The 23,191-nt window shown below is 41.5% G+C and overlaps 5 protein-coding genes across 7 annotated transcripts; 3 read left to right on the forward strand and 2 right to left on the reverse strand.

Annotated features, from left to right (window-relative positions):
• The first annotated feature begins 1,259 nt into the window (after window positions 1-1,259).
• On the forward strand, window positions 1,260-8,866 carry LOC105391477 (V-type proton ATPase subunit G). Its single transcript, XM_011562957.3, has 4 exons — window positions 1,260-1,424; window positions 2,426-2,526; window positions 7,468-7,566; window positions 8,356-8,866. Exons 1-4 carry the CDS (start codon window positions 1,343-1,345, stop codon window positions 8,431-8,433), a joined length of 360 nt encoding a protein of 119 aa, XP_011561259.1. The 5' UTR covers window positions 1,260-1,342; the 3' UTR covers window positions 8,434-8,866.
• On the forward strand, window positions 2,858-7,245 carry LOC125490101. The gene is made up of 2 exons (XM_048628248.1): window positions 2,858-3,859; window positions 7,167-7,245. Exons 1-2 carry the CDS (start codon window positions 3,012-3,014, stop codon window positions 7,177-7,179), a joined length of 861 nt encoding a protein of 286 aa, XP_048484205.1. The 5' UTR covers window positions 2,858-3,011; the 3' UTR covers window positions 7,180-7,245.
• Window positions 8,867-9,003: 137 nt separating the features above from the next.
• LOC105390860 (trypsin-4) lies at window positions 9,004-12,567 on the reverse strand. The gene is made up of 8 exons (XM_011562224.3): window positions 12,440-12,567; window positions 12,033-12,179; window positions 11,506-11,718; window positions 11,189-11,342; window positions 10,593-10,872; window positions 10,135-10,281; window positions 9,581-9,736; window positions 9,004-9,116 (listed from the first exon to the last, which is right to left on the reverse strand). Exons 2-8 carry the CDS (start codon window positions 12,175-12,177, stop codon window positions 9,087-9,089), a joined length of 1,125 nt encoding a protein of 374 aa, XP_011560526.3. The 5' UTR covers window positions 12,178-12,179; window positions 12,440-12,567; the 3' UTR covers window positions 9,004-9,086.
• Window positions 12,568-14,359: 1,792 nt separating this feature from the next.
• LOC105391492 (cuticle protein 65-like) lies at window positions 14,360-15,530 on the reverse strand. Its single transcript, XM_011562970.3, has 3 exons — window positions 15,407-15,530; window positions 15,024-15,093; window positions 14,360-14,747 (listed from the first exon to the last, which is right to left on the reverse strand). Exons 1-3 carry the CDS (start codon window positions 15,416-15,418, stop codon window positions 14,491-14,493), a joined length of 339 nt encoding a protein of 112 aa, XP_011561272.3. The 5' UTR covers window positions 15,419-15,530; the 3' UTR covers window positions 14,360-14,490.
• A 1,631-nt stretch (window positions 15,531-17,161) lies between these two features.
• Window positions 17,162-22,249, forward strand: LOC105390862. 3 transcript variants are annotated; one of them, XM_048628375.1, is made up of 4 exons: window positions 17,162-17,329; window positions 20,464-20,593; window positions 21,531-21,723; window positions 22,064-22,249. In XM_048628375.1, the coding sequence occupies exons 1-4, from the start codon at window positions 17,274-17,276 to the stop codon at window positions 22,195-22,197; spliced, it is 513 nt and encodes a 170-aa protein (XP_048484332.1). In that variant the 5' UTR covers window positions 17,162-17,273; the 3' UTR covers window positions 22,198-22,249. The 3 variants fall into 3 exon arrangements, with proteins under 3 accessions (XP_048484332.1, XP_048484330.1, XP_037965323.2); XM_048628373.1 differs by lacking the exon at window positions 20,464-20,593 and adding an exon at window positions 20,068-20,163 and having other exon boundaries at window positions 17,163-17,363; XM_038109395.2 differs by lacking the exon at window positions 20,464-20,593 and having other exon boundaries at window positions 17,163-17,459.
• The last annotated feature ends 942 nt before the right edge of the window (window positions 22,250-23,191 follow it).

A 23,191-nucleotide genomic window follows, 5' to 3' on the forward strand; every position in this document is an offset into this window, starting at 1 on the left:
CCCCTACAGAAGCTTCGCGACCCCCCAGGGGGTCGCGACCCACAGGTTGAAAAACGCTGGTCTAGACCCTGAGAAAGAACATAGACTACTTGTTATCCACAATTTTTGTCACGCACAAATGCAGGTAGGTTAAACAACTTGGATTCAAACAACTTGGTAGTTCTGAAGTTGTCAGCGAATGCACTTTTGTACCTTGTCAAACTAACATACCGCCTTACTATTAATTCTTCCAGTTGGTTAGCTTGACAAACGGACAAAACATTAAAGTGTAATCGCAGCCTACTTCAGGAAATATCAAGTTATTTGGACCGAGCCAGAAGTAGTTACATGACGGTACCTACTCTACTTAGGTAAGTGCCAAGTTCTTTGGACGAAACACTTGGTGGGCTAACAGTTCAATATCGTTCATGAACCGTTACATCCACCTATGAACTCATGCTGGTGACATCTGACCATCCAGCGAGTGGTCTGCCAACTCTTTGACCATCTCTGGGCCACTATTCTGTGACCGTATTGTATTTGTCTTTTCAGCTCTCCCCAAGAGTCAAGTGTCCCACCACCCCACTCACTCCACTCCACTACCAACTTCCTTACCACCGCTGATACATTAGCAATATTTGCATCGCTTAACTGTATACTTTACTATTTACTAACGAATCCGGGGCTTTCGCAGGCAGGTAAGCACTCTTACACCATCCGGTTGTCTACTGTCATCTATCGGATGACTTTGGAACTATTTATTTAATCTTTAAGAAAATTTCCCATTGAATGGACGAATGAACCATTGAAAACTTATAGAATTACTTATTGTGTTTCTTGATTCAAAGGTTTACGAAGATTTGAACCGACATTCCTAAACAGGGTAAACAGTTTAAAACTTTCACAAAAGTTTAAGTCCGCCGCACTTCTTAAAAAAGTAAGACAACTCTGTCTGTGGCTGTTTAATCTATGGTTTTAGCGCCATCTTGTGAACCTTAAAGTGTTGCCAACCTGACAGACGTACGTTCCAATTTACCAATATTTTGATTAACAATAAATTATGGGGTTATGTTCTTTTGTCCTTTTCCAATATTATTTGATGGCAAAAAGCACTGAAGTAGTCGAAAACATTCTTTCATAAGTCCACTTACGGAAGTATCATGTGAAAAGGGGTCAAAATTTATTTATTCCGTTCCGTTACACGTACCGTTTGACAAAACACGAGCCGATGACAGCGCCAGTCGTGACAACATGGCGGAGATAAACTAATCATATGACTTTCGTCACATCTCCGTTGCTTTTATTGATTTGTGCTCGGTCTTGTCTCGGTGCTCTCGCGAAATAGTAATTGTGAAAAGAAATAATGGCGAGCCAGACCCAGGGAATCCAACAGTTGTTGGCTGCTGAAAAGCGCGCCGCAGAAAAAGTCTCAGAGGCGAGGAAGCGTAAGTTGCTAATCGATTTTACTGATTGTGCGTTTTGACTCCATTTCAAGGAGGTGGCCGAAGCTAAATATTGTTTCTGTTCTTGTCTGCCCCTTTTAGTTAAGTCCATATTCATTACGACACAAGCTTATTGCGTTTATTTTAGTTGCTACGACTACGCAGTCAAAAAGATCTAGCCTTGTGCAGGTTTCCAATAAGATAGTCAATTCATGTAACAACCATGAAAGCAGAAATGGTGTTTCAGTTATAAACTTCATTATTTGAAAGGTTCAGAGTGCGAAGCAAGGGCTATTCCTAAATTTGAGTTTTAAAAAGGTGAGGAAATAGCATGAACTGAAAGTAAATCAGCTGTTCGAAAAAAAAATAATCTATTATGTTGTAGCTAACTTAAATACTGAAATCCCTTGTAGTAAAATAGCATCTACTAGTTGGCAGAGTCCAGTTCATCCAAACTTGCATATTGTCATTTTTGGGCCTAAAACCAAGGCCAAGGACAAATATCCACTACTGTTTACCAAATTTCATCATCATCCAGAAGCCAGAACACACAATTGTATATCTGATACAATATGTTCATATTTTTGTATAGTCCAACAAAGCTAAGTTTTCAACGGAAACAAGTGGAAACACGAGAAGAAGTTTACTAGGAGAGCAACAATTTCTGTCATTGATAATGTTAGGTCTGACTATTCTTCATTAATTTACTGCCACCAGTTAAAGAATAAGACATGTCACATCTTTTACCCGATGCAAAGAAGAGTTCTCAGTCTGTACCTACTGATAAGGGTCAGCTGATTGCTGTCAATTCTTGTGTTGAATAAGAACAGTTGATACATCACTCCTGAGCAATGTATACCTTTTTGTGTACATACACAATCTCATTATTCAGTCATTCTTTCTGTAATTTGAATGAATTTTTCAAATGGTCTTCAAGCCCTATAACCTTGATTAGGGATCCTAGGACCTGATGATGATAACAATGGTTTATTCCCGTGTTCCAGGGAAGGCGAGACGGCTGAAGCAGGCCAAGGACGAGGCCCAGGATGAGGTGGAGAAGTACAGGCAGGAGCGCGAGCGCCAGTTCAAGGAGTTTGAGGCTAAGGTAATGTTTTTTACACACATGGATGGAAATGCGGGGTGGTGGAAAGTTTGTAAGCATTAATAGGGGTTTCTTTAGGAAATAGAAACAACATCGAAATAATAAATACAAGTTATATTACTATTTATAATTATTATACTACTTTAGTAATATAGTTTCTTGTATGATTTGAATGACGCATTTGCGGATGTAGCGTAATAGTAGCTCAAATGTGAAATTACAGTTGTTTGTAAGTAGATAAGACTTCAGCTATTCAATGTAAGATGTTTTCATGAAGACATTATCAGTTTTACACACATTAGAATGGATTTTAATGACACACACACACTGTGGTATACCTACCTCACGATAGATATATATATGCGGGCTATCATACTATAAGCAGTCAATAAACGAGCTTCACTGTGGCCGGTTGTTTTCTTACTACTAGTTACTACCCGATATCTCAGTGTCGACGAGGTGCTAATTAATTTATCCACGCGTTCAAAATGGCGGCGTTTTTAGGAAATTTATCTGTTTTTGATCACAAAGTGCAAGAATGGGAGATATTTTTCAGCCGTTTAGATCAGTTTATCAAACTTAATAAAATAGACAAAGATCTAAAAAGTGCCGTACTGTTAACGCATTTAAGTGATGAGTCATATCGGTTAGTGAGTAACTTGGTACATCCAAAAAACATTCAAGAAGTGCCATATGATGAGCTAGTTAAGGCTCTGGACGATCATTTTAAACCGATAAGGTCAACGTTCGGTGACAAAGCAAAGTTCTATGACGCAATGAAAGGGCACGAAGAAAGTGTCGAAGAATGGGCGGCGCGACTGCGTGGACTGGCGATCCACTGCGGCTTCGGCACAGCCCTGGACACCGTTCTTCGTGATCGGTTCGTGCTCGGATTCCACACCGGGCCGGAGCGAGACCGATTGTTTGAGCAGAACTCGACCGAATTGACCTTCGCAAGGGCGGTGGAGGTGGCGAAGCAGGCTACGAGCGCGCGCGCAGCGCGGGTGGCGGCCGGGAGCTCCCTGGCAGCAGCACCGTCGGTGAAGGAGGAGCCGCTGTACCGCATGAGCGGGGCCCGCAGCGGCGCAGGCCGGGCCGCCGCCGGGCCCGCCCGCCCCGGGAACGAAGAGCGGTGCAAAGTGTGCGGTCTCCGTAATCACAATGCGGAAAAGTGTCGGTATAAAAATCTAAAGTGTCAAAAGTGTGGAAAGAAAGGCCACCTAAAGAAAGTGTGTGTAAAAAAAGAGTGTAGTGTGCATAACCTAGATGTCGATACGGAATGCGACGAGAGCAACCTTCAGGCAATCTGTAAAGAGTGCGAACTATTTCATTTGAGGTATGTCAACTATGACCCAATTCTAGTAAATGTAGACATAAACAAACGAATATTTAAAATGGAACTCGATTCCGGTTCAAGCGTTAGTGTTATATCTGAAAGTTTGTACAACAATTATTTTTCAATGGAATGTTTGGAACCATGTAACTTAAAGATGTGTTTTTATAATGGCCACAAAATCACACCCGTTGGATGTCTAAAACTAAACGTATCCTATAATGGTAAATATTGTCAAATTATATTTTATGTTGTAAAGAATGGTGGGCCACCGCTTGTGGGCCGCGATTTTATGGCCAAGTTTAAAATTTCTTTGTCACAAAACCAAATTAATGTGGATACAAATGATGATATAAAACAGCTGATGAGTGAGTTTGATGACCTGTGGAAAAATGAGTTGGGTTGTTTTAATAAATATGACATACAATTACATTTGAAGGAGAACGCAAGGCCTCGATTTTTTAAACCTCGCACTGTACCGTTTGCCCTAAAAGATAAAGTCGAACAGGAATTACAAAGATTAGGGGAATTAGGTATTTTAATACCGGTTGATCATGCTCAATATGCGACTCCTATTGTTCCAGTACTGAAGGAAAATGGCAAAGTCAAAATTGCGGGCGATTTCTCGGTAACATTAAATCAAGATTTACTTGTTGAAAAATATCCTATGCCTAGAATCGAGGAAGTGTTTGTAAAACTAAGGGGGGGAGAGAAATTTTCAAAAATTGATTTATCTAATGCATATAATCAGTTTAGGATCTCTGAGGAATCGCAAGGTTTAACTACAATTAACACTTCAAAAGGACTTTTTAAATATACAAGGTTGGTCTATGGACTAGCCAACGCGCCGGCCATATTCCAGAAAGCTATGGAAACACTACTCGCGGGGATTGAAGGTGTTAGCATTTGGCTAGACGATATCTGTTGCACCGGTCCCGATAAACAAACACATTTAAGTAGGTTGAGAGAAGTTTTTAGTAGGTTAAAGGACGCAGGATTACGTTTACAAAAAGATAAGTGTGTGTTGTTCCAAGATAGTGTGACGTACCTTGGTTACGTCATAGATAAGAACGGCCTGCATACTAGCCAGGAGAAGGTGGACGCGATCGTCAACGCGCCGGAGCCGACGGACGTCACGGGGGTGAAGCGGTTTCTCGGGATGGTAAATTACTATAGAAATTTCATTCCGAATGCGTCATCCATATTAGGTCCTCTCCATGAGCTGCTACGCGCGGACGCGGCGTGGGAGTGGGGCCCGAGGCAGCGGCGCGCGGTCCAGCTGGTCCGGCGCGAGCTGGCGTCGGAGCGCGTGCTGGCGCACTTCGACCCGGCGGCGCGGCTCGTGCTGGCCGTGGACGCCGGTCCGCACGGCCTGGGCGCCGTGTTGGCGCAGATAGGCGCCGACGGACAAGAAAGGCCATTGGCATTCGCTTCAAGGTCGTTGGGACAAAGTGAAAAAAATTACAGCCAACTTCAAAAGGAAGCGACGGCCATTATATTTGGAATAAAACACTTCCATCAATATTTGTACGGGCGTAGCGAACCTTTTATCCTCAAAACTGACCATAAACCCTTGCTATCTATATTTAGCAATAAAAACGGTATTTCCGTTACATCAGCTGCTCGATTACAAAGGTACGCATTACTACTGTCGGCCTATAACTACGTAGTGCAGTATATACCGAGCGATAACAATGTTGTTGCCGATTATTTTTCACGCGCCTCATTAAAAGACAGTACAGTCACGTCCGAAAATGATACAGAAAAGCTGTATTTGAACTATGTATGTGCTAACTCTTTGCCAATAACATTTAATGACCTGAAAGGGGCAACTGAAAGTGATGTCACTTTGCAGACAGTAATTAAGTATATGCAGAACGGCTGGCCGCGGAAAATAAGTTGTACTTCGATAGCACCTTATTTCAAATGTAAGACAGACTTACAGTATGAAAATGGGTGTTTATTAAGAGGACATAGGGTTGTAATTCCTTTACAGTACAGGGAAAGAATGTTAGAAGAACTACATTCCGGACATTTGGGTATAACCAAATCAAAACATATGGCTCGAAGCCGAATGTGGTGGCCGGGGCTGGATAGTGACATCGAGCGGTACATAGGTTCGTGCAGTCAGTGCGCGAGCGTCCGCGCCGCGCCGGCCCGCGCCCCCGCGCCCTGGCCGCGCCCCGCCGGGCCCTGGCAACGAATACACCTAGACTACTTGTCTGTAGGGCAAACGGTATATTTGGTGGTCATTGATGCGTTCAGTAAGTGGCTTGAATGTATATGTATGAACAATGGGACATCAACGAGTGCTTTAATATTAAAGTTAAAGAACCTATTTTCTGTTTTCGGGTTGCCAAACTTAATCGTTAGCGATAATGATGTTAAGATTAATTCTGTTGAATTTAGGGACTTTTGTCTTTGTTACGGCATAAAATATTTAACATCACCGGTGTATCACCCTTGTAGTAATGGCCAGGCCGAAAATGCGGTAAGAACATGCAAAAATATGTTAAAGAAAATTATTTTTGATAACTCACAAACTAATAATAATTATAACAATGAGAAATTGACGGATTACCTATTTAGTTATAGAAATTCCATCCATTGTTCAACTGGAGCGACACCTGCTAAATTAATGTTCGGTCGAGATATTAAATGTAAACTGGATTTAATTTTACCTACATGCAGTGGTAATAATACCGGAACCGCCGACCAATTAACAGCAAGTAGATGCTTTACTATCGGCGAGATTGTTTGGGCCCGATGGTTTCATCAAAGAAAGGAACTTTGGTCATTAGGTATAATAAAAAAGAAATTAGGTAATCGATTGTTTGAAGTTTTTATCACTGATTATGGGGTTATGACTAAAAGACATGTTGACCAGTTGATAAAATATACGGGGCAGTCGTTACGAGATATTTTAGCGGGGAATGATTGCACAACAAGTGATCCATGTGAGGTAGATAGTAGACCATTGTCTCCACCTGCACCGCCACCGTTGCCGCCCGCAGAGGAGGCTGACTCCCGTGAGCGCGGGGAGGTCACCGACCCCGCCCCGGAGGAGGAGGACGAGGAACAGTGGGCAGAGGCGGTTGGAGAAAATGAACAAGTCTTGAGTGAGCGAGCGAATGATGCACCATTAGACCAAGCACCAGCTGAAGTTGCATCTTCAGAGGCGTCATTGGGTCGGTCACTCAGACCTAACAGAAAAGTAGATTATAAGAAATATTTTTAAGGATATTAGTTTAAGTTTAGTTATTTTAGATTATAAATGTTAGTATCTAATTATGTTGTATGTTATTTGCAGAGCTTCGAAATAGTGTTGGAGGAGTGTGGTATACCTACCTCACGATAGATATATATATGCGGGCTATCATACTATAAGCAGTCAATAAACGAGCTTCACTGTGGCCGGTTGTTTTCTTACTACTAGTTACTACCCGATATCTCACACACCTTTTAACCGCAATGTTTAACCTTTAACCTTTGTGAAGGCCCACTGTACCATTTGAGTACCTTAGGAAAGCAACACCTATGATTCTCTTCTTACTTACTCACATACACTTACCGTAGCCTTAATCTCACAAGCTGCATTCTCCTGTCCACAGCACATGGGCACCCGGGAGGGCGTGGCCGCTAAGATCGACGCGGAGACCAAGGTCAAGATCGACGAGATGAACAAGCTCGTGCAGACACAACACAAAGCGGTCAGTATTGTATTTTATGTTCTATTGTTGGTGGTTTTACAGCCACATTGATTTGGCTGATTATTTGTATGAATCGTCCGAGCTGAGTCGTTCTATGAGTGTGTATTCACTCACCTGTGGGGTCCTCTCGGTTAGGTCAGACCCTAAGCTTGGTATAAAAGCTAAATAGGTACTATTCTTATCTAAATAATAGGATCTGAAAATATAAATACACTGTAGGTGGCGCCACTGTTGATTATGCCTAGATTATAGAACTAAGTTTGCCCGTTCTTGCATTCTTCGGCCAAAGCCACCGTGTTATTAGCTTTTTCATAATGCTTTCATAGTTATCGGTTAAAACCAGGAAAATACATAAGTCGTAATTTTCGTTTTCATCAGAGGCCGTCCATTAATCACGTGAGGTCGTTTTTCTAATTTTTTGACCCCCCCCTCCCCCCTGGTGATATTTGGTGAGGTTTGGGACCAACCCCTCCTCCCCCCCCTGGATCACGTGTATTTTTTTGGAAGTCTATGTAAAGGCAATTTTTGACTAGAAAAAATATAGGTCATACTACAAATCGTTAAAATTTTTGCGCCGTCCATAATATCGGTTCAGAAATACCTAATTTTTGACAAAAAATTAATACACGTGATGTCTAACGAGAACCCCCCCTCCCCCCTCGTGATGTTTCGTGAGGTTTTCAGTACCCCCTCCCCTCCCCTTTGAGCCTCACGTGATTAATGGACGGCCCCCATGTTGATTTAATTTCCTCAGAACAAGTAATTTATTTTTGAATGTTCTGTTTCCAGGTGATAAAGGACATCATCGACCTGGTGTACGACGTGAAGCCGGAGCTGCACGTCAACTACCGCGTCGGACAACACTAGATTAACGCACAAATAATAACTATTTAATAAACTGTTACAAAAATCGCATCCAATAACTTATACATTTTTCTGAACGTTACGGTAGCGTGTTCCGAACTTCCCGCGCAACAAATGTCACTCTGACAGGCAGCGCCATGTTTCAAAATGGCCGCGCATTGTAAATAAAAAGTTTAGCTTGAAAATGTTGTATTGCTGTGTTTGTTATCTTTAATTAATGTGTATGTATTAAATCAGCTCGGTATCATTCCATTTGAAGATCACTGAAGATCCGCCGCGAGCAGCCATATTAACGAACTACTAAGCCTATGTTGTATGTTGAATATAGAAATATTAATGTTGAAATTGGTGTTTATATTATACTTACTTACTGCTTAGATTCAAATGGAAACTGGTGTGTACAGTATTAGAGCAAATATATTGATGTAATGTTGAATCATTGTTTTATTTTTAATAAATAGGTAGGTACGTAGGTAGGTCTTAATTTATTGTTAACGAAACATAATTAATATTAGCATTCTTCGTAAGTACTAATCTACTAATGCACTCTGGAAGTAGGCAAAAGATCGGCACATTGTTGCCGGTCACCTGCTAGATACTTGTAAAAATAATAAATAATGTAGGTAACAAAAACAAATGGAGTTCTCCTTTGAAGATTATCCAAATCTCCGTCGTAGGCCTGCATTCTGTAGATAAAGGAGATTTTATTAGTTATGAATGTTATGATTATCTAAGTTAAATAATGTGTAGATAGGTAGGTAGTACCTATATATAATTATGATAACTGCAAGTTACCCAAAGGTTACCTATAGATAGGAAAAGTTTTTTTACATACAATGCAGCGCTACTAGCGGTAACAACATGGAACGAGTCAATGTAATGCAGCTTGCTGTTGACAGATGAAAAGTAGTTTGGTAATAAAAAAAACTATTACTTTTCGTCAACCTTGTGTCTATTACGAAAGAAAATCAAAATGGCGGTCATTTGTAGTGTGTATGGCACATATTCCAGTGTAATTGAAGTGCGCTCATTTTTACGTATCCTTGCCTTGGAAGTACAAGTCAAATATGTTGCTTCTAGCCGCCATTTTTATATCCTTTCATACCTATAATCTCACATTGACAAAAAAAACTTTAAGTAAGTACTTTACCTTAACATAAGTGTTATCTCCGACGCTATCAAGCCAGCTGACCACAGATCCAGTAGCAGTGAACACGGCGGGCTGGTCGGGCCCACACCGGCTGCTTGAGAACGTCAGCAGCCCCGCCAGTTGCCCGTCTAGCACGGCAGCGCCACCCGCCCCGTGCTGGAAGCAGGGAGTTAATGGCCTGTAGCGTCTACTGCTGGGAGGATATGTAGGTACCTACTCGTCTTCTTCGGCCCGTTGGGAATATGCCATAATGTTGAAGATTAGACAGCGTATTGTTGAGTAACTACACCGGGAAACGCTGCCTGCTGCTAATTTATGACCGACGGTAACCAGTATTCTGCGTAAGTACTTATAGGTAAGTACCTATATCCTAAGCTATATTTCTATTTCATTCTTTCCAAGGATTATAATTATCATACATTTATATAGTGTGTCTCCTCCTAATAAGCATGGCAATATTACATGCCTATCACTCTAATAAGGCTTGTAAACTTGTAAATAATGCATTGGACCCAGATTGCAATTGCATGTAAACCCTCTGCAACCCAGCTTACACGGCAAACATTCTTGGCTGAGGTGATGAAGCCGGCACAGAAGTGGTTTCTGGTGACCAGCTCCTTGCCGTAGACCTCCTGGCAGTCGCTGTAGTCGTACACCGGCAGCTCCAGCCGCTGCAGACTCTGGACATCGCCTTCTTCACCCTGCAGGGATAGCATTGACGAGTGAAGAAGATTTGTAGAAGGTGTTTAAGGGTAGCGAGGCAAATTCGAGGTAGCGAAATATTGGATGGAGATCGCTTATTGAACTGACATGATACATGAATGAAGAGAAGTATTTTATGAGATCTGTAACTGTGATTTAAGAGTCTAAACTGTCCTCAAGCACAAGCTTGAGAGACAATCCAAGCCAATCTAGTCCATGGACAATGCATTGTCTGGAAATTTTAGGCCAGGGTTAGCTAAGTAGGTAACAATTTTTTAAATCTAACCGACCACAAAACCAACAAACTTACCGACACATCACCCCATCCCAGAAACGTAACATTATTATCATTCGGTATAAAATCCTCCCTCGAAACTTCAATCTTGTCCACATCGCTATCTCTCCCGAAGGTCAAGTTCTTGCTGAGGCGCACCACTGCGAGGTTGAACTCCAGGGTCTCGGGCTTGTAGTTTGGGTGGAAGACGATGTCGGTCACCCACAGGACCTCCCCGCCGACCGCGGCGTCGCTGGACCCGACTCTCACGGAGAGGAGCTTGACGTATTCTTTGAAGAACCTGTTGTCGTGCTGCCTGGAATATTAAGCATAAGGGAAAGTAACCTGCAGGTTCTTTATGGTTTTGTTTGACTATCAAATAAGTGTACCCAGCTGGTATTTTTATGCCTGGACGGAATATTAAGTGCTTTGGTGTAATATCATTTCAATTGCCATCAGCCGACCCATACACCCGTTGAGCGAAAACTTTGGACAGGTAGCCGTTAATGGCTGGATGCTGGAGACCGAGTGTTGTGGCGCTCCTTAGAAGACTAACTCCAGCAGTAGACAATTACAGTCTGCACTTCGGCGACAAACACTAGAGAGTGTCTCATCACGTTGTAATAACTTACAGCTGCAAACAATGCGCGGCGGTGAGCACCTTGTCTCCATCAATGATGACTCCGGTGCACCACAGCTGCCGGTTGAGCAGCACGGCCGCCATGAACGGAGCCTCCTGAATGTCGGTGGAGATGGCATGTGGCGTTGATGTGTCAGGGACGGGTGCTGAAATGTATAGTTAAGTACTCATTATTTGGATGTGGTTTTTTGAAGGGGGCCATGAATGATCGGATAGGTTTATCACAGGTTAGTAAGTATACCTAATGTTTGTTTTAGAGAATGGGAAATTTTTACTAGGCATAGCTCGCGAATACACTTTAGAACTTACTGATAGTTGTCACCAGATCAACGTCCTGATTTTCATCATCGTTCTGGGTGTCATTGGTTACTGGAGAGAATCTTCGCAAGTGTTGATAATTATGACCATGTTTCTTGGCTTTCTTCCTGCTCCTCTGATGCTGGTGGTGTCCGGAGCGCCTCTGAGGGACCACCTCTGGTGACGCGGCGAATTTCAGCTGAACTCTTGCGGCTTCTTGAAGTTCTGATGTTAAGAAAGGTGAATGCTTAATGTGGGAAAAAAATCTTATAACACATGTCACAAATGAGGTATAGGTATGTTTCTGAATGTTTGATCATCACACGTCACTACCCGTCACGTCCCCACTTCTGGGGCACGGGTCACCTTCTAATGAAGGAAGGGTTTTAAGCCTAGTCTTTTATTATTTAGGGTGCTTACACGCGTTCCCTGTATCTACCCCTGCCGGTAACTTCATTAGGTAAAAAACAGGTTACCGGTACAGGTAGATATAGGGAACCCAGTCTCTCTATGTAAGCAGCCTTAATTTAGACACTCACGGAACATCTCCCCACTGCTCTCGTCCACGTGGTTGGCGCGCCAGTTGAATGCGCGTGCGCACTCGAGCAGCCCCACCAGTAGCAGCAGCGCCATTGACAGTGACAGCGACGCCATCTTAGATTGGACGTTACGTTTGACTTCCATTGCTGGAGTTGATGAATAAAAGTTTTATGGAGAGGACTGTCTAGTGCATAGAGTGTAATACTCGTATGTACTAGGTCTAGTGTGTACTAGAACGTACAAATATTTGTATATTGTATAGAGACGGCAACTGCACTGTTGGTTGGATTGGTAGTAGCGTAGTGGCTGGATGGGCATGTTAGATGATTCTATTCTGTTCTATTATATTCTATGATATGACATTTGCTGTAATGCTGAAATTGGATTGAAAGAAAATATATCTTACCTTGTTTATAATCCTACTTAGTTACAATCGTTCATAGTTTGAAATTGAAAAACAACAGTAAATCACAACCAATAACTTATTGGAAGCGAAACAGTTTTATGACTATTAAAAAGTTTAACACGTTTGGCTGTAGCATGAGTGAATAACCAATAGAGCGCGTGCGTTGTAGGGTGCATTACGTTACACCTACATACGACATACTTACGTAACAATGAAGACAATACGAAACTGAAAAACATAAGGTTCAATTGTTTCAGTATTGTAGGTACTCGTAGATTATATTGAATGGGTGGCGCGGGTACTAGGTACATACATAATTATTATGCTCGCGACTGTAAGTACCTATTATAAGTATCTACCTGCTAGACATACCTACTGTAATCCCCAAAAGGGGTAGGTTGTCAGAGGTGACTCGCAAACGAGCCACCGGCTTTTCGCTGTACATTTTGGATTCACGTGGTAGTGATACATAGGTCACGATCCGTATCACCGTTTTTCAGTAGTTTTTACGTGAAAGAGTAACAAACACACACTATATAGAATTTCCTTTTGACAAGAATACCTATTTGTGTAGAGTGGAAGAAACACTTAGGTACGTATTTGGTGACCATATACTCATAATAGGTGGTATACCTATCTCTTCATAAGATTATAAGTACTAAATTTTGAGAGTCATTCGTCAAGTCGCGCGCCTTAGACTCGCGCGCCACGCGCGAGTTGCCCCTCCCGTATTTACCTACTTTTTTGTCGTCATTTACTGTGAAAATATGTAGAGTCAGCCACAAAAGTTACAATTTATTATGCTTAAGGTAACTACTTAAAGTGTATAGGGCATTTTATAGGACTTTACTTTAAAATAAAATCAGTAATTTATCTCGCTTGGTAAACTGTTCTCTTCGACGTTAACACCTCCAAACACAGGAACCATTTTTATTTGTTCGGTCTTTGTTATATTTATAAACTGCACGAAGCAGTACCGACTTTCCTCGCTGGGATGTTATGATTTCATGTGCAGTTTGATTACTAGATGGACCTGCTTGCGATGCACTTCCTGGAAGTAATTGTTACAGTTAGGTCTGTCTCTTTGACAATGAAATAAACGAAATTTGTTTTAAATTTTAGTGCTAATTCGATATTTAATATAACGGTAACACAACAAAAACGTAACACTGTGTTAATATTACGGCAAAGTAGACTTGGTAATATAGTAAAGTTAATTTATTATAGGCTTACCCCACAATACATCAAAATCAGTAAAAACTGCCACATTTTAATATTTTTGCGCTGTACTGTAGACTGTAAGTAATGCACTGTACATCTCTGCTTCGAATTAGGAGTAACACTAAAACGACGACACTAAAACAATGACGTTTTAACCCTTTAAACCAGTTTTTGCAACAAAAACTTGAAGGACATAGCTATGACAGGTAAAATTTGCGCACGGGATGAGAGAGATAGCAAACTTGGGTATCATGCGTCATAGGTCACATCCTCTTTTGCCTCATTCCGCACTTCCAACATAGGCTTTATTGTATCTTTATCCCGAAATCAAAGCATGTACTTTACTTGGCGAATGTCTAGTCGGTACCTTCTTATGCTAATCAGCCAGGGAGACAATATTGAACTATACTTTTTAGTTTCAATTCGTTTGCATCTGACCGTACTTTACATGGGCACGCGAGTTGACGATATAAAAAAACATAAGATGCCAACTCGCGTGGCGCGCGACTTTAAGGCGCGCGACTTGACGAACGACTCAATTTTGAGATTAAAGATCTTTATCTTGATAAACAATAATATATATACAATGTAGGTGTGTATCTAAAGTATAGCTACCTACTTATAGTATTGGTATATTTTCGGCTCCGGATTATAAAAATCCGGAGTACCTAAATATCTATAAAATTCCCTCTCCAAAAACAAAACTACAAAAAACAGTGTGATATTCTTTAATGCGTATGCAAGAAACAAATCAACATAACAACAGGTAAGTAAAACAAAGTAACACTCCAAACATCATCAGTGGGACACGATACATTTACAGTCGTCTTCTAGTGAAGGCCTTTGCCCCATCCGTATCCGTATCCGCCGTAACCGTATCCTAGACCACCCAGTCCGTAGCCCAGACCATACGACAGCGGGGACACAACCGGGACCACAGTCTTGACAATCGGGACCACAGTTTTGATGACTGGGACCACGGGGCGGACGATCGGGACCACGACCTTGCTGACCACGGGCAGGGACAGGCCGTGGTTCACGACGCTCGACTGGACCGAGACCGCTGATGGCACGGAGATTATTGAAGCTGTGGGGGGGAAATGTTGTTGTATTTTATTGGTGTAGTTGAATAAATAGGATGGACAGGAGTTTAAATATAATACCGCTAAGAGCTATCCGAAAAGGGGGAGTTTGAGGGGGTCACCTGATAAGCTTTTGGTCTAAGACTTTTTTAAATAGGAGAAAAAAATTACGTGTCTTGACTTTTTTTAAATTTTCCAAACGTTGAGGAGCTGAGTCACCGCCTTTCGGCTTACTTATTTAACACCCTGTATGTAAGAAATTATTATATTAAGTAGTTTACCTCCGTATCCGTAGCCCCACGGGTTGATGGGGTTGGCACACGCCACTCCCAAGAGGGCCAAGACTACTACCTGAAGGAATACATAAGTAGATTTATATTTCTATATATTTATAAAACAACATTACTTCAGGCAAAAAAAAATATAAGTATGTACATGTATAAGTATATATATGCTTACTGAAGCATTTGGATTATAAATTGAGCTGTAATTGCCGGGGTCGTGCAATCTTTTAGAGCATCACATGGCACTACCGAAAGCCGATAAGACGAGATGATCACATTGATCACCTTTTCCGTTTTTAATGTTTGCAACACACTGAATTAATTTGTATTGGGGCTGAAATGCCAGAATAAAACCACGATAGAAGAAAAACCAAACTTACTGCGAATTTCATTTTAATAACTTCTGAACTTGAAAACAAACAAAATTTAGTAGTCCTGTCTGGAGTGTACTGCGAGGGATTCTGATAAAAATCCAATTTATAGTAGTTTTCGGTTTCAGAAGGATTTCAGCTTCCTGCCAAAGTGTCGGAAGGGGGGGTTTGTTCATAATTCGGTACAATTTCATCAGAATATTAGTCCAGGAGTAAGGATGTGGTGATTAACTTTGTCAAAATTCCAACCTGCCTGGTTGCCTGGAAGCAATCGCTTTAAGTGGTAAGGCTGACATTGCTACATGCCTGTAAGCTATTATAACTTTAGCCTTTTTATCGTCATTTAATGTTAAATTTTTCAGAAAATTATGATAAATAATCAAATGAGAAATAAAAATCCTACATAATCGATGCTTTGTTTCTATTTAAGTAATAATTAAGTATACCTACTTTAGTCTTTAGTTATTACAGTGAAAAGTTTGCATCACGCTCCTAGACTGTAATCTGTTCACAGCTGACTACAGATATTAGCATTTCAAATTGGCACTAAATGCTGTGTTTTTACACGTATATTTATGACTATAAACAAAAGTGCGTAATAATTATGATGATATCCCATAATTATTCATTTAGGTAGTTAATTGTATTTTACTAAGTATTTAAGTTAGTTAAATATTTATACATTTGAGATGTACGAAGGAAAGTTTATTGAATTTAATCAAGAAGTCAATAACTATTCTATTCTATTCAGAGAGGGGCTCACAGGGGCTAAGTTCCTGTACATGGCTCTCGAGTGGAACCTTAGTACATATACTGTACTTGTTATTCTATGGTACCTACATATTATTCCCTTAATTTTAGCTCAGCCAGCCTAGCTCCCGAGTAAACTGGAGCAGCAGTCTGTTGGTCCAAGAAAGTCAATAACTAGTAAGTAAATAGTTTTTTTCATTTAATAAGCAACTAAGCTCATAATGGTTTAACGACTTAAATTGTTAATAGTTTTGAGCCACTATGCGTATCTCTACTCTCAAGGTGCGCCACAAAACTCTGTCACCTTTCTCATTCAGCCACTGCCGGCTACCTCTATCCTGTACCTGTGGGCCTGTGGGGCGTCCCACGCTACGACGCTTACGTTTATAGTGTCCATTTGAAGACTCGTTTAGCTATGTAGTGTCCTTCTGAAGGACCATCTCAAATTAAATTAAAAGCAGTAAGGTGTATAATTCCTGATGTAATACTTCGCTATATTACGTGGCCATTGCATGAATATAATTAACGCAGGTGTAATAATTAGGTAGGTAGTATACTTAATAAATATTACAATTTATTTAGTGGTAGGTACTCAGTACTGTTTTGTGTGTGTGATGCTATTGTTACACAGAATCTTGTTCCATGTTTAATTTAATTTCCGATATAACCAACACATTACTTACCTATTCATTAATGCAAATTGCTATATTAGTTGAAAGTACCGACATAATTAATAATACGTGCATAGATTGATATATCCATTTGCATACCTGTTTACAATAGTTTACATCCAAAAGCATGAAATAATAATTAGGTAAATTGTATTTTAATTTTAATGCGGTTTTCTTACGTGTATCATAGATTTATATTGTGTGTGAAGTGGTACGTATAATAAACTTAAATCTGCACTGCACGCCACAATGGGGCTTCACCTTCATGTCAAAGCTGTACCCAAAGCACACATATTAGTCTATGGCCCAAAGACCACAATCGCTTTGTCTTTTGGCTTTGTCACTCGTGTGTCAATCATTTACGAAATCGATGTCAATGTCAATCAATAAACAATAAACAAACTGCGTTGTGAATTTGCGACAAACACAAATAATTCCAACTACACCAATAACAAATGTCTTTCCTTCTGCACCCCATCCGTGTCACCCCGCCACCCCTCGCGCGCGCGATCTACGGGCGGTGCCGCATCGGATGCCGCGACGTGGTGGGCCACGGCAAGAACGGCATGGCCAGCTACCAGGACGACGCGCACTTCCCGTTCCCTTCCGTCAGGTTCAAGGAGAACACCAGGGATATTGCTGTAAGGAGCTTCTGTGAACTCTGAGTACATTAGTTGCTGTATATTGTATACTAGCTGTTCCCGCAAGCTTCGCTTTAAAAGTTTTCCCGTGGGAATTCCCGGATAAAAAGTTAAGGGGTTTAGACCAGTGTTTTTCAACCTTTTTCATGACGCGACCCCCCTGGTATAAAAAAATATTTCGCGACCCCCTTGACCCTTTCGGTTTTTTTATCATGTATACAAATACAAATACAAATACAAATCATTTATTCAAAACACAAGTTATTTGTTACAAGTATGTAAGGCCACATCCTTTTAAGTTTTGAAAACCTGTATTAGGATATGACCGCTCTTCCAAAAGTAAACATATAAAAATAACTTGCAAATAATTATAATTATATTATATTAAGTATATATGTATGTATGTATGTGTACATGTTACAGTATTCCCAATATTCATTCCATACGACGTATTGATAGTCTCCATGATTAGGATTCAAAGTAGTACATACTTATCGGATTTAAAAACACATTATTTTAGAATTACACACTTAGAATACGTGTGGCCATGTACATACGTACGTACAACTAATGCCATTGCGACCCGGAATTTCTTTTTTCAAAATGAGCTTTTTCTATCTGACTTTTTTGAGCATTTCAATATCTTGAGTAAAAGTTTTCAACGGTGAAATGAAAGTAAAAAGACAAACTACCTGGCTTTACAAAAAAGTAAATACTTGTGGTCGTCGTCTTTGAACAAGGCAGGAAGGCCTATCCACGCTACGTTTGCCTATTCGTGGTCTCCACTCGAGAACTCGTCTACCCCAACGGTTATCGGTTCTTCGGCAGATATGACCAGCCCACTGCCACTTCAGCTTGCATATTTTGACAGCTATGCCAGTAATCTTAATCCTCTGACTGACGGAAAACCTCATTTCCGATACGATTTATCAGAGAAACCCCAAGCATAGCTCTCTCCATAGCACGCTGAGCGACTTTAAATCGGTGGACTAGTCCTACCGTCAGTGCCCACGTCTCTGCACCATACGTCATCACTGGCAGGACGCACTGGTTGAAATCTTTAGTCTTCAGGCTCTGAGGGATGGCCAAGGAGAATATGTGCTGACGAAGTTTTCCGAATACAGCCCAACCCAGTTGGATGCGCCTTGCAGCCTCCTTGTCGAAGTTGCTTCTGCCTAGCCGAATTTGCCTTTTTTCTCCCCGAGGTAGACATATCTTGCACAAATTCGATTGTTGCCTCACCAACGATCATCGGCTCCAGTTCGATGTGAGCATTGTACCTATATGACTTTCGTCTTGTCCAAATTTATACCCCGAAGCCTACACGTTGGGAAGCAGCATTTAGGTCACTTCCATCATCCAGCTGAGTTCCTGCAGAGATTCTGCCATAATATCGATGTCGTCCGCGAAGCAGAGGGGTGTGTCATGTACTCACCATTTATACATATGCCAAGTCCGGCGGCATCGTACAGACTCCTCAACTCCTCGATATAGCGCCATTCGATTTGAAATCTCTGCAACCCTACCAAAATTTCCCATGTCTCGATGGAGTTGAAGGCGTTTTCATAGTCCACAAAGGCTAGACACAGAGGCTGATTATACTCTTCGGTATTCTGTGTAATCTGCCTTACTGTGTGGATGTGGTCTTTTGTACCTAAACAGATCCATTCTGAGATAATTTAATTAATAAAAAACAAGCTCAGCCTTCGCATTTAAGATTTTTTTTCATTTTTAAAGTATGAGTACTGACTGATAAATTATATAACATGAGTAACCTACTAACGGTTAGAAAATTGTATATTTTGTTTACCATTTTGCGATTGCACAAAAGGCTAAGATATGATACTGCTATTTTAGAAAAAAGAAGACAGCATAAGGTTGCACCTGTCCGTCTTAACTTTACAACTTTTGCCAAGCAACAGTACGGTAATCAATCAGCTCATCTATATAATCAACTCAACAAACAGCTATGCATATATTCAAAGACCTTCTATGAAACAAAAAAAATAATTACCACTTGGATCAAAACAATAAACTATGAAGAAACAGAGAAGTTATTGGACTATACTAAGTAATATTACATTCTACACGCAGATTTTACCCATAGGTACTTTCACAAACACACTCCAGCATACACACACACACACACACACACACACACACACACAAACACACACACACACACACACACACACACACACACACACACTCACACTCACACACACACACACACTTAATTAAGTTTATTTATTTCTGAAACTGAAAATTTTTAATGTTAATTTTGATATGGAGAGCGAGATCTCCTGGCACAGGTATTTTATACTTAATAGGAGGTCTTTACCTTGTATTAGTTATAAGTTAACAGTTTTTGAAATAAACTATTTTTAATTTTAATTTTTTAATTTAGTACTAATTGTCTTTATTGTTTTTGTACTAAAGTTCCCAGTTTTTTCGCCCTTTGGCGACCCCCCTACAGAAGCTTCGCGACCCCCCAGGGGGTCGCGACCCACAGGTTGAAAAACACTGGTTTAGACTATATGTATACCAAATTTCATTCAAATCCGTTCAGTAGTTTTGGCGTGAAAGAGTTGTTACGCGCCGCGACGTGGTGGGCCACGGCAAGAACGGCATGGCCAGCTACCAGGACGACGCGCACTTCCCGTTCCCTTCCGTCAGGTTCAAGGAGAACACGAGGGATATTGCTGTAAGGAGCTTCTGTGAACTCTGAGTAGATTAGTTGCTGTATATTGTATACTAGCTGTTGCCCGCGAGCTTCGCTTCGCTTTTTAAAAGTTTTCCCGTGGGAATTCCGGGATAAAAAGTAGCCTATGTTCTTTCCCAGGGTCTAGACCGTATGTATACCAAATTTCATTCAAATCCGTTCAGTAGTTTTGGCGTGAAAGAGTAACATACAGACGGACATACAGACACAGTTACTTTCGCCTTTATAATATTAGTTAGGATTAGGATTAGGATTAGGATAATATTAGCTCGCTCGTACGATCTACGGGCGGTGCCGCATCGGCTGCCGCGACGTGGTGGGCCACGGCAAGAACGGCATGGCCAGCTACCAGGACGACGCGCACTTCCCGTTCCCTTCCATCAGGTTCAAGGAGAACACCAGGGATATTGCTGTAAGGAGCTTCTGTTATTCTATTCTATTCTCTTTGGGGGTGTGAGTACCTGCACCTGGCTCTCTCGAATGGAACCGTTGTGCATATTCCCAAGATCTAAACTGCCTTCCTAAGCTTGGACCATTTCCCCACCACGCTGGTCCACTGCGGGTTGGTGGGTTCACATATCTAGATGTGCTAGATCTAGATATGCAGGTTTCCTCACGATGTTTTCCTTCACCGTTTCGGTTCTTCCGAGTTTCTGTTAAAACTGAGTATATATTAGTTCCTGTAAATATTGATTTTGAGAGACTAGGGGGGGGGGTCACTTACCGACATCATCATCATCATCACAACCCACCTTGTCCACAATGGTGGGGCTTGGGTCGTAAAGGAAGGAAGGGGTTTAGGCCCAGTCAGTCTAGCTTACGATAAGCGGAGCGCTGCTGCGCTAATCGTAACTCTACCGATTGCATGGCAGCTATTAGTAACTCTCTATGTAGGTAGGTATGTACAAGCTGCATCTTTACAAGAAATGTTTGTGACAGTGGAGCTGCAACCAGACTCATCCAAGGCGTGATAGGCAATCTTTTTTGGTGCAAACTCAGCAGTCCCAACAATCCCAACATACCTAAATATCTCCCCACCTTCTTATCCTAATCCTAATCCTAATCCTAACTATCCTAACTTCCTAACTAATATTATAAATGCGAAAGTACTGTGTCTGTCTGTCTGTCTGTTACTCTTTCACGCCAAAACTACTTAACGGATTTGAATGAAATTTGGAACACATATGGTCTAGACCTTGAGAAAGAACATAGGCTAATTTTTATCCCGGAATTCCCACGGGAAAACTTTTTAAGGCGAAGCGAAGCGCGCGGGTACAGCTATTCTGAATAAATTTCATAGAGACTACCCACAACCCCCCTACCTATCACCCATCCCTCTCCCCCACCAGGCGTTGCGCCAGAAAGAGAAGGGCGACTGGAAGATGCTGAGCTGTGAGGAGAAGAAGGCGCTGTACCGCGCCTCGTTCTGCCAGACCTTCGCGGAGTTCCAGGCGCCTACTGGATCCTGGAAGTTTGTCACCGGCTGGGTGCTGCTGATGACGTCGTTTGGGTTCTGGGCACTCATGTTCTATCATCACTTTGGTGAGTTGCTTGGAAGATATAAAAATACTGTATTCTGCGTCCTACTAACAAATTAAGTGACATACATGCGTAAAATTGAAGCGATAAATACGATTGTTCTGAGTGATTTATAAAATAACAAATGTTATGCTGATGATGATGCCACCGAGCGAGCCCGGATGCGCGTTGCTAAAATGCCTGAAGTTGGGTTTGAAGGCATAAGTCAGTCAGAAGCGTCACTCGCTGAATGCCCTGACCTGAGCAATCTGACCATGCATACATATGTAAAGTATAGCTAGTTGATACCTCACTCGAGGAAGCCTTTCATACTCTGCATCCTTCGATTATCCTTCATCCACAGTGAACGAGCCCCTGCCAGAGTCGTACTCCGAGGCGTCCCGCAAGGCGCAACTCCGTCGCATGTTGGAGTTGCACGTCAACCCCATCGACGGTCTGTCTTCACACTGGGACCACGACAAGGACCAGTGGAAATAAGGGGACTAGGATAAGTGCTGTTGGTGCTGAATAAAGAGTGATGGTGTTTGTATATTTTGTTTTTGTTGGCTGAATCAATAATCATCCACTGCTGGACATAGGCCTCTCCCAAGGAGCGCTACAACACTCGGTTCTCGGCCTTCCTCATCCAACCACTAATGGCTACCCGCCTAAGGTCCACAGTCCAGCGGGCAGGAGGGCGTCCCACGCTGCTTTTGCCTGTTCGTGGTCTCCACTCGAGAACTCGTCTACACCAACGGTTATTGTTTCTTCTACTGGTCAGACATGACCAGCCCACTGCAACTTCAGCTTGCATATTTTGACAGCTATGTCGGTAACCTTAGTCCTCTGACGGATAACATCATTTCTGATACGATCCATCAGAAAAAACCCCAAGCATAGCTCACTTCATAGCACGCTGAGTGACTTTAAATCAGTGTCCACGTTTCTGCACTATAGTGTGCCCAATCCATCACCACTTTCGTTTCGAAATTTCCTTGCCGATCGCGATGGGAGATTGTCGGCACAGCTTCCACAGATCTTCGTTACGTATTGTCTTCGGCCAGAAAACGCGTAGGATCGACCCGAGGACCTAAGGTTTAAGTTATGCCCACATATTTATTAGTTGATAACTAAGAGTTAAGCTGCCGTATCATCTTTTGTAGGGGATTGCTAACATGATCACTTTTATATAATTATACTAACCTAACTCCTTCAATAAATGTAAAGTATAATAAAACATTTCAATGTTGACTCTACATACATAAGCTAGTTACTTACCTGCATTAGGTATTATACACGCCATGTCCTCATATTAGGAAGTAAGTAAATCAACATTCTCTAACAAAGTAACAAGTAGAGAAATTCCGTACACATGTAAGCACCGTGGCATTAGCTAGCTCATATATACTGACTAACCGATTTAATTGAAACCTCTGTATTACGATTACTCAAAAGTGTGTGTATGTTTTTTAAATTAGAAATACCTACCTAA

Source organism: Plutella xylostella, chromosome 20 (assembly GCF_932276165.1).
Source record: "Plutella xylostella chromosome 20, ilPluXylo3.1, whole genome shotgun sequence".
Taxonomy (NCBI): Eukaryota; Metazoa; Arthropoda; class Insecta; order Lepidoptera; family Plutellidae; genus Plutella; species Plutella xylostella.

Coding starts and splice junctions, on each gene's coding strand:
- LOC125490101 (XM_048628248.1), top strand. CDS start 3,012: ATGGCGGCGTTTTTAGGAAATTTATCTGTTTTTGATCACAAAGTGCAA.
- LOC105391477 (XM_011562957.3), top strand. CDS start 1,343: ATGGCGAGCCAGACCCAGGGAATCCAACAGTTGTTGGCTGCTGAAAAG. Junction 1,425..2,425: donor AGTCTCAGAGGCGAGGAAGC/GTAAGTTGCTAA, acceptor CCCGTGTTCCAG/GGAAGGCGAGACGGCTGAAG. Junction 7,567..8,355: donor TGCAGACACAACACAAAGCG/GTCAGTATTGTA, acceptor TTCTGTTTCCAG/GTGATAAAGGACATCATCGA.
- LOC105391492 (XM_011562970.3), bottom strand. Junction 14,748..15,023: donor GTGGGGCTACGGATACGGAG/GTAAACTACTTA, acceptor TCCCCCCCACAG/CTTCAATAATCTCCGTGCCA.
- LOC105390862 (XM_048628375.1), top strand. CDS start 17,274: ATGTCTTTCCTTCTGCACCCCATCCGTGTCACCCCGCCACCCCTCGCG. Junction 17,330..20,463: donor CCACCCCTCGCGCGCGCGAT/CTACGGGCGGTG, acceptor CGCTCGTACGAT/CTACGGGCGGTGCCGCATCG. Junction 20,594..21,530: donor AGAACACCAGGGATATTGCT/GTAAGGAGCTTC, acceptor CTCCCCCACCAG/GCGTTGCGCCAGAAAGAGAA.
- LOC105390860 (XM_011562224.3), bottom strand. CDS start 12,177: ATGGAAGTCAAACGTAACGTCCAATCTAAGATGGCGTCGCTGTCACTG. Junction 11,719..12,032: donor GAGCAGTGGGGAGATGTTCC/GTGAGTGTCTAA, acceptor TCTTAACATCAG/AACTTCAAGAAGCCGCAAGA. Junction 11,343..11,505: donor TGATCTGGTGACAACTATCA/GTAAGTTCTAAA, acceptor TATACATTTCAG/CACCCGTCCCTGACACATCA.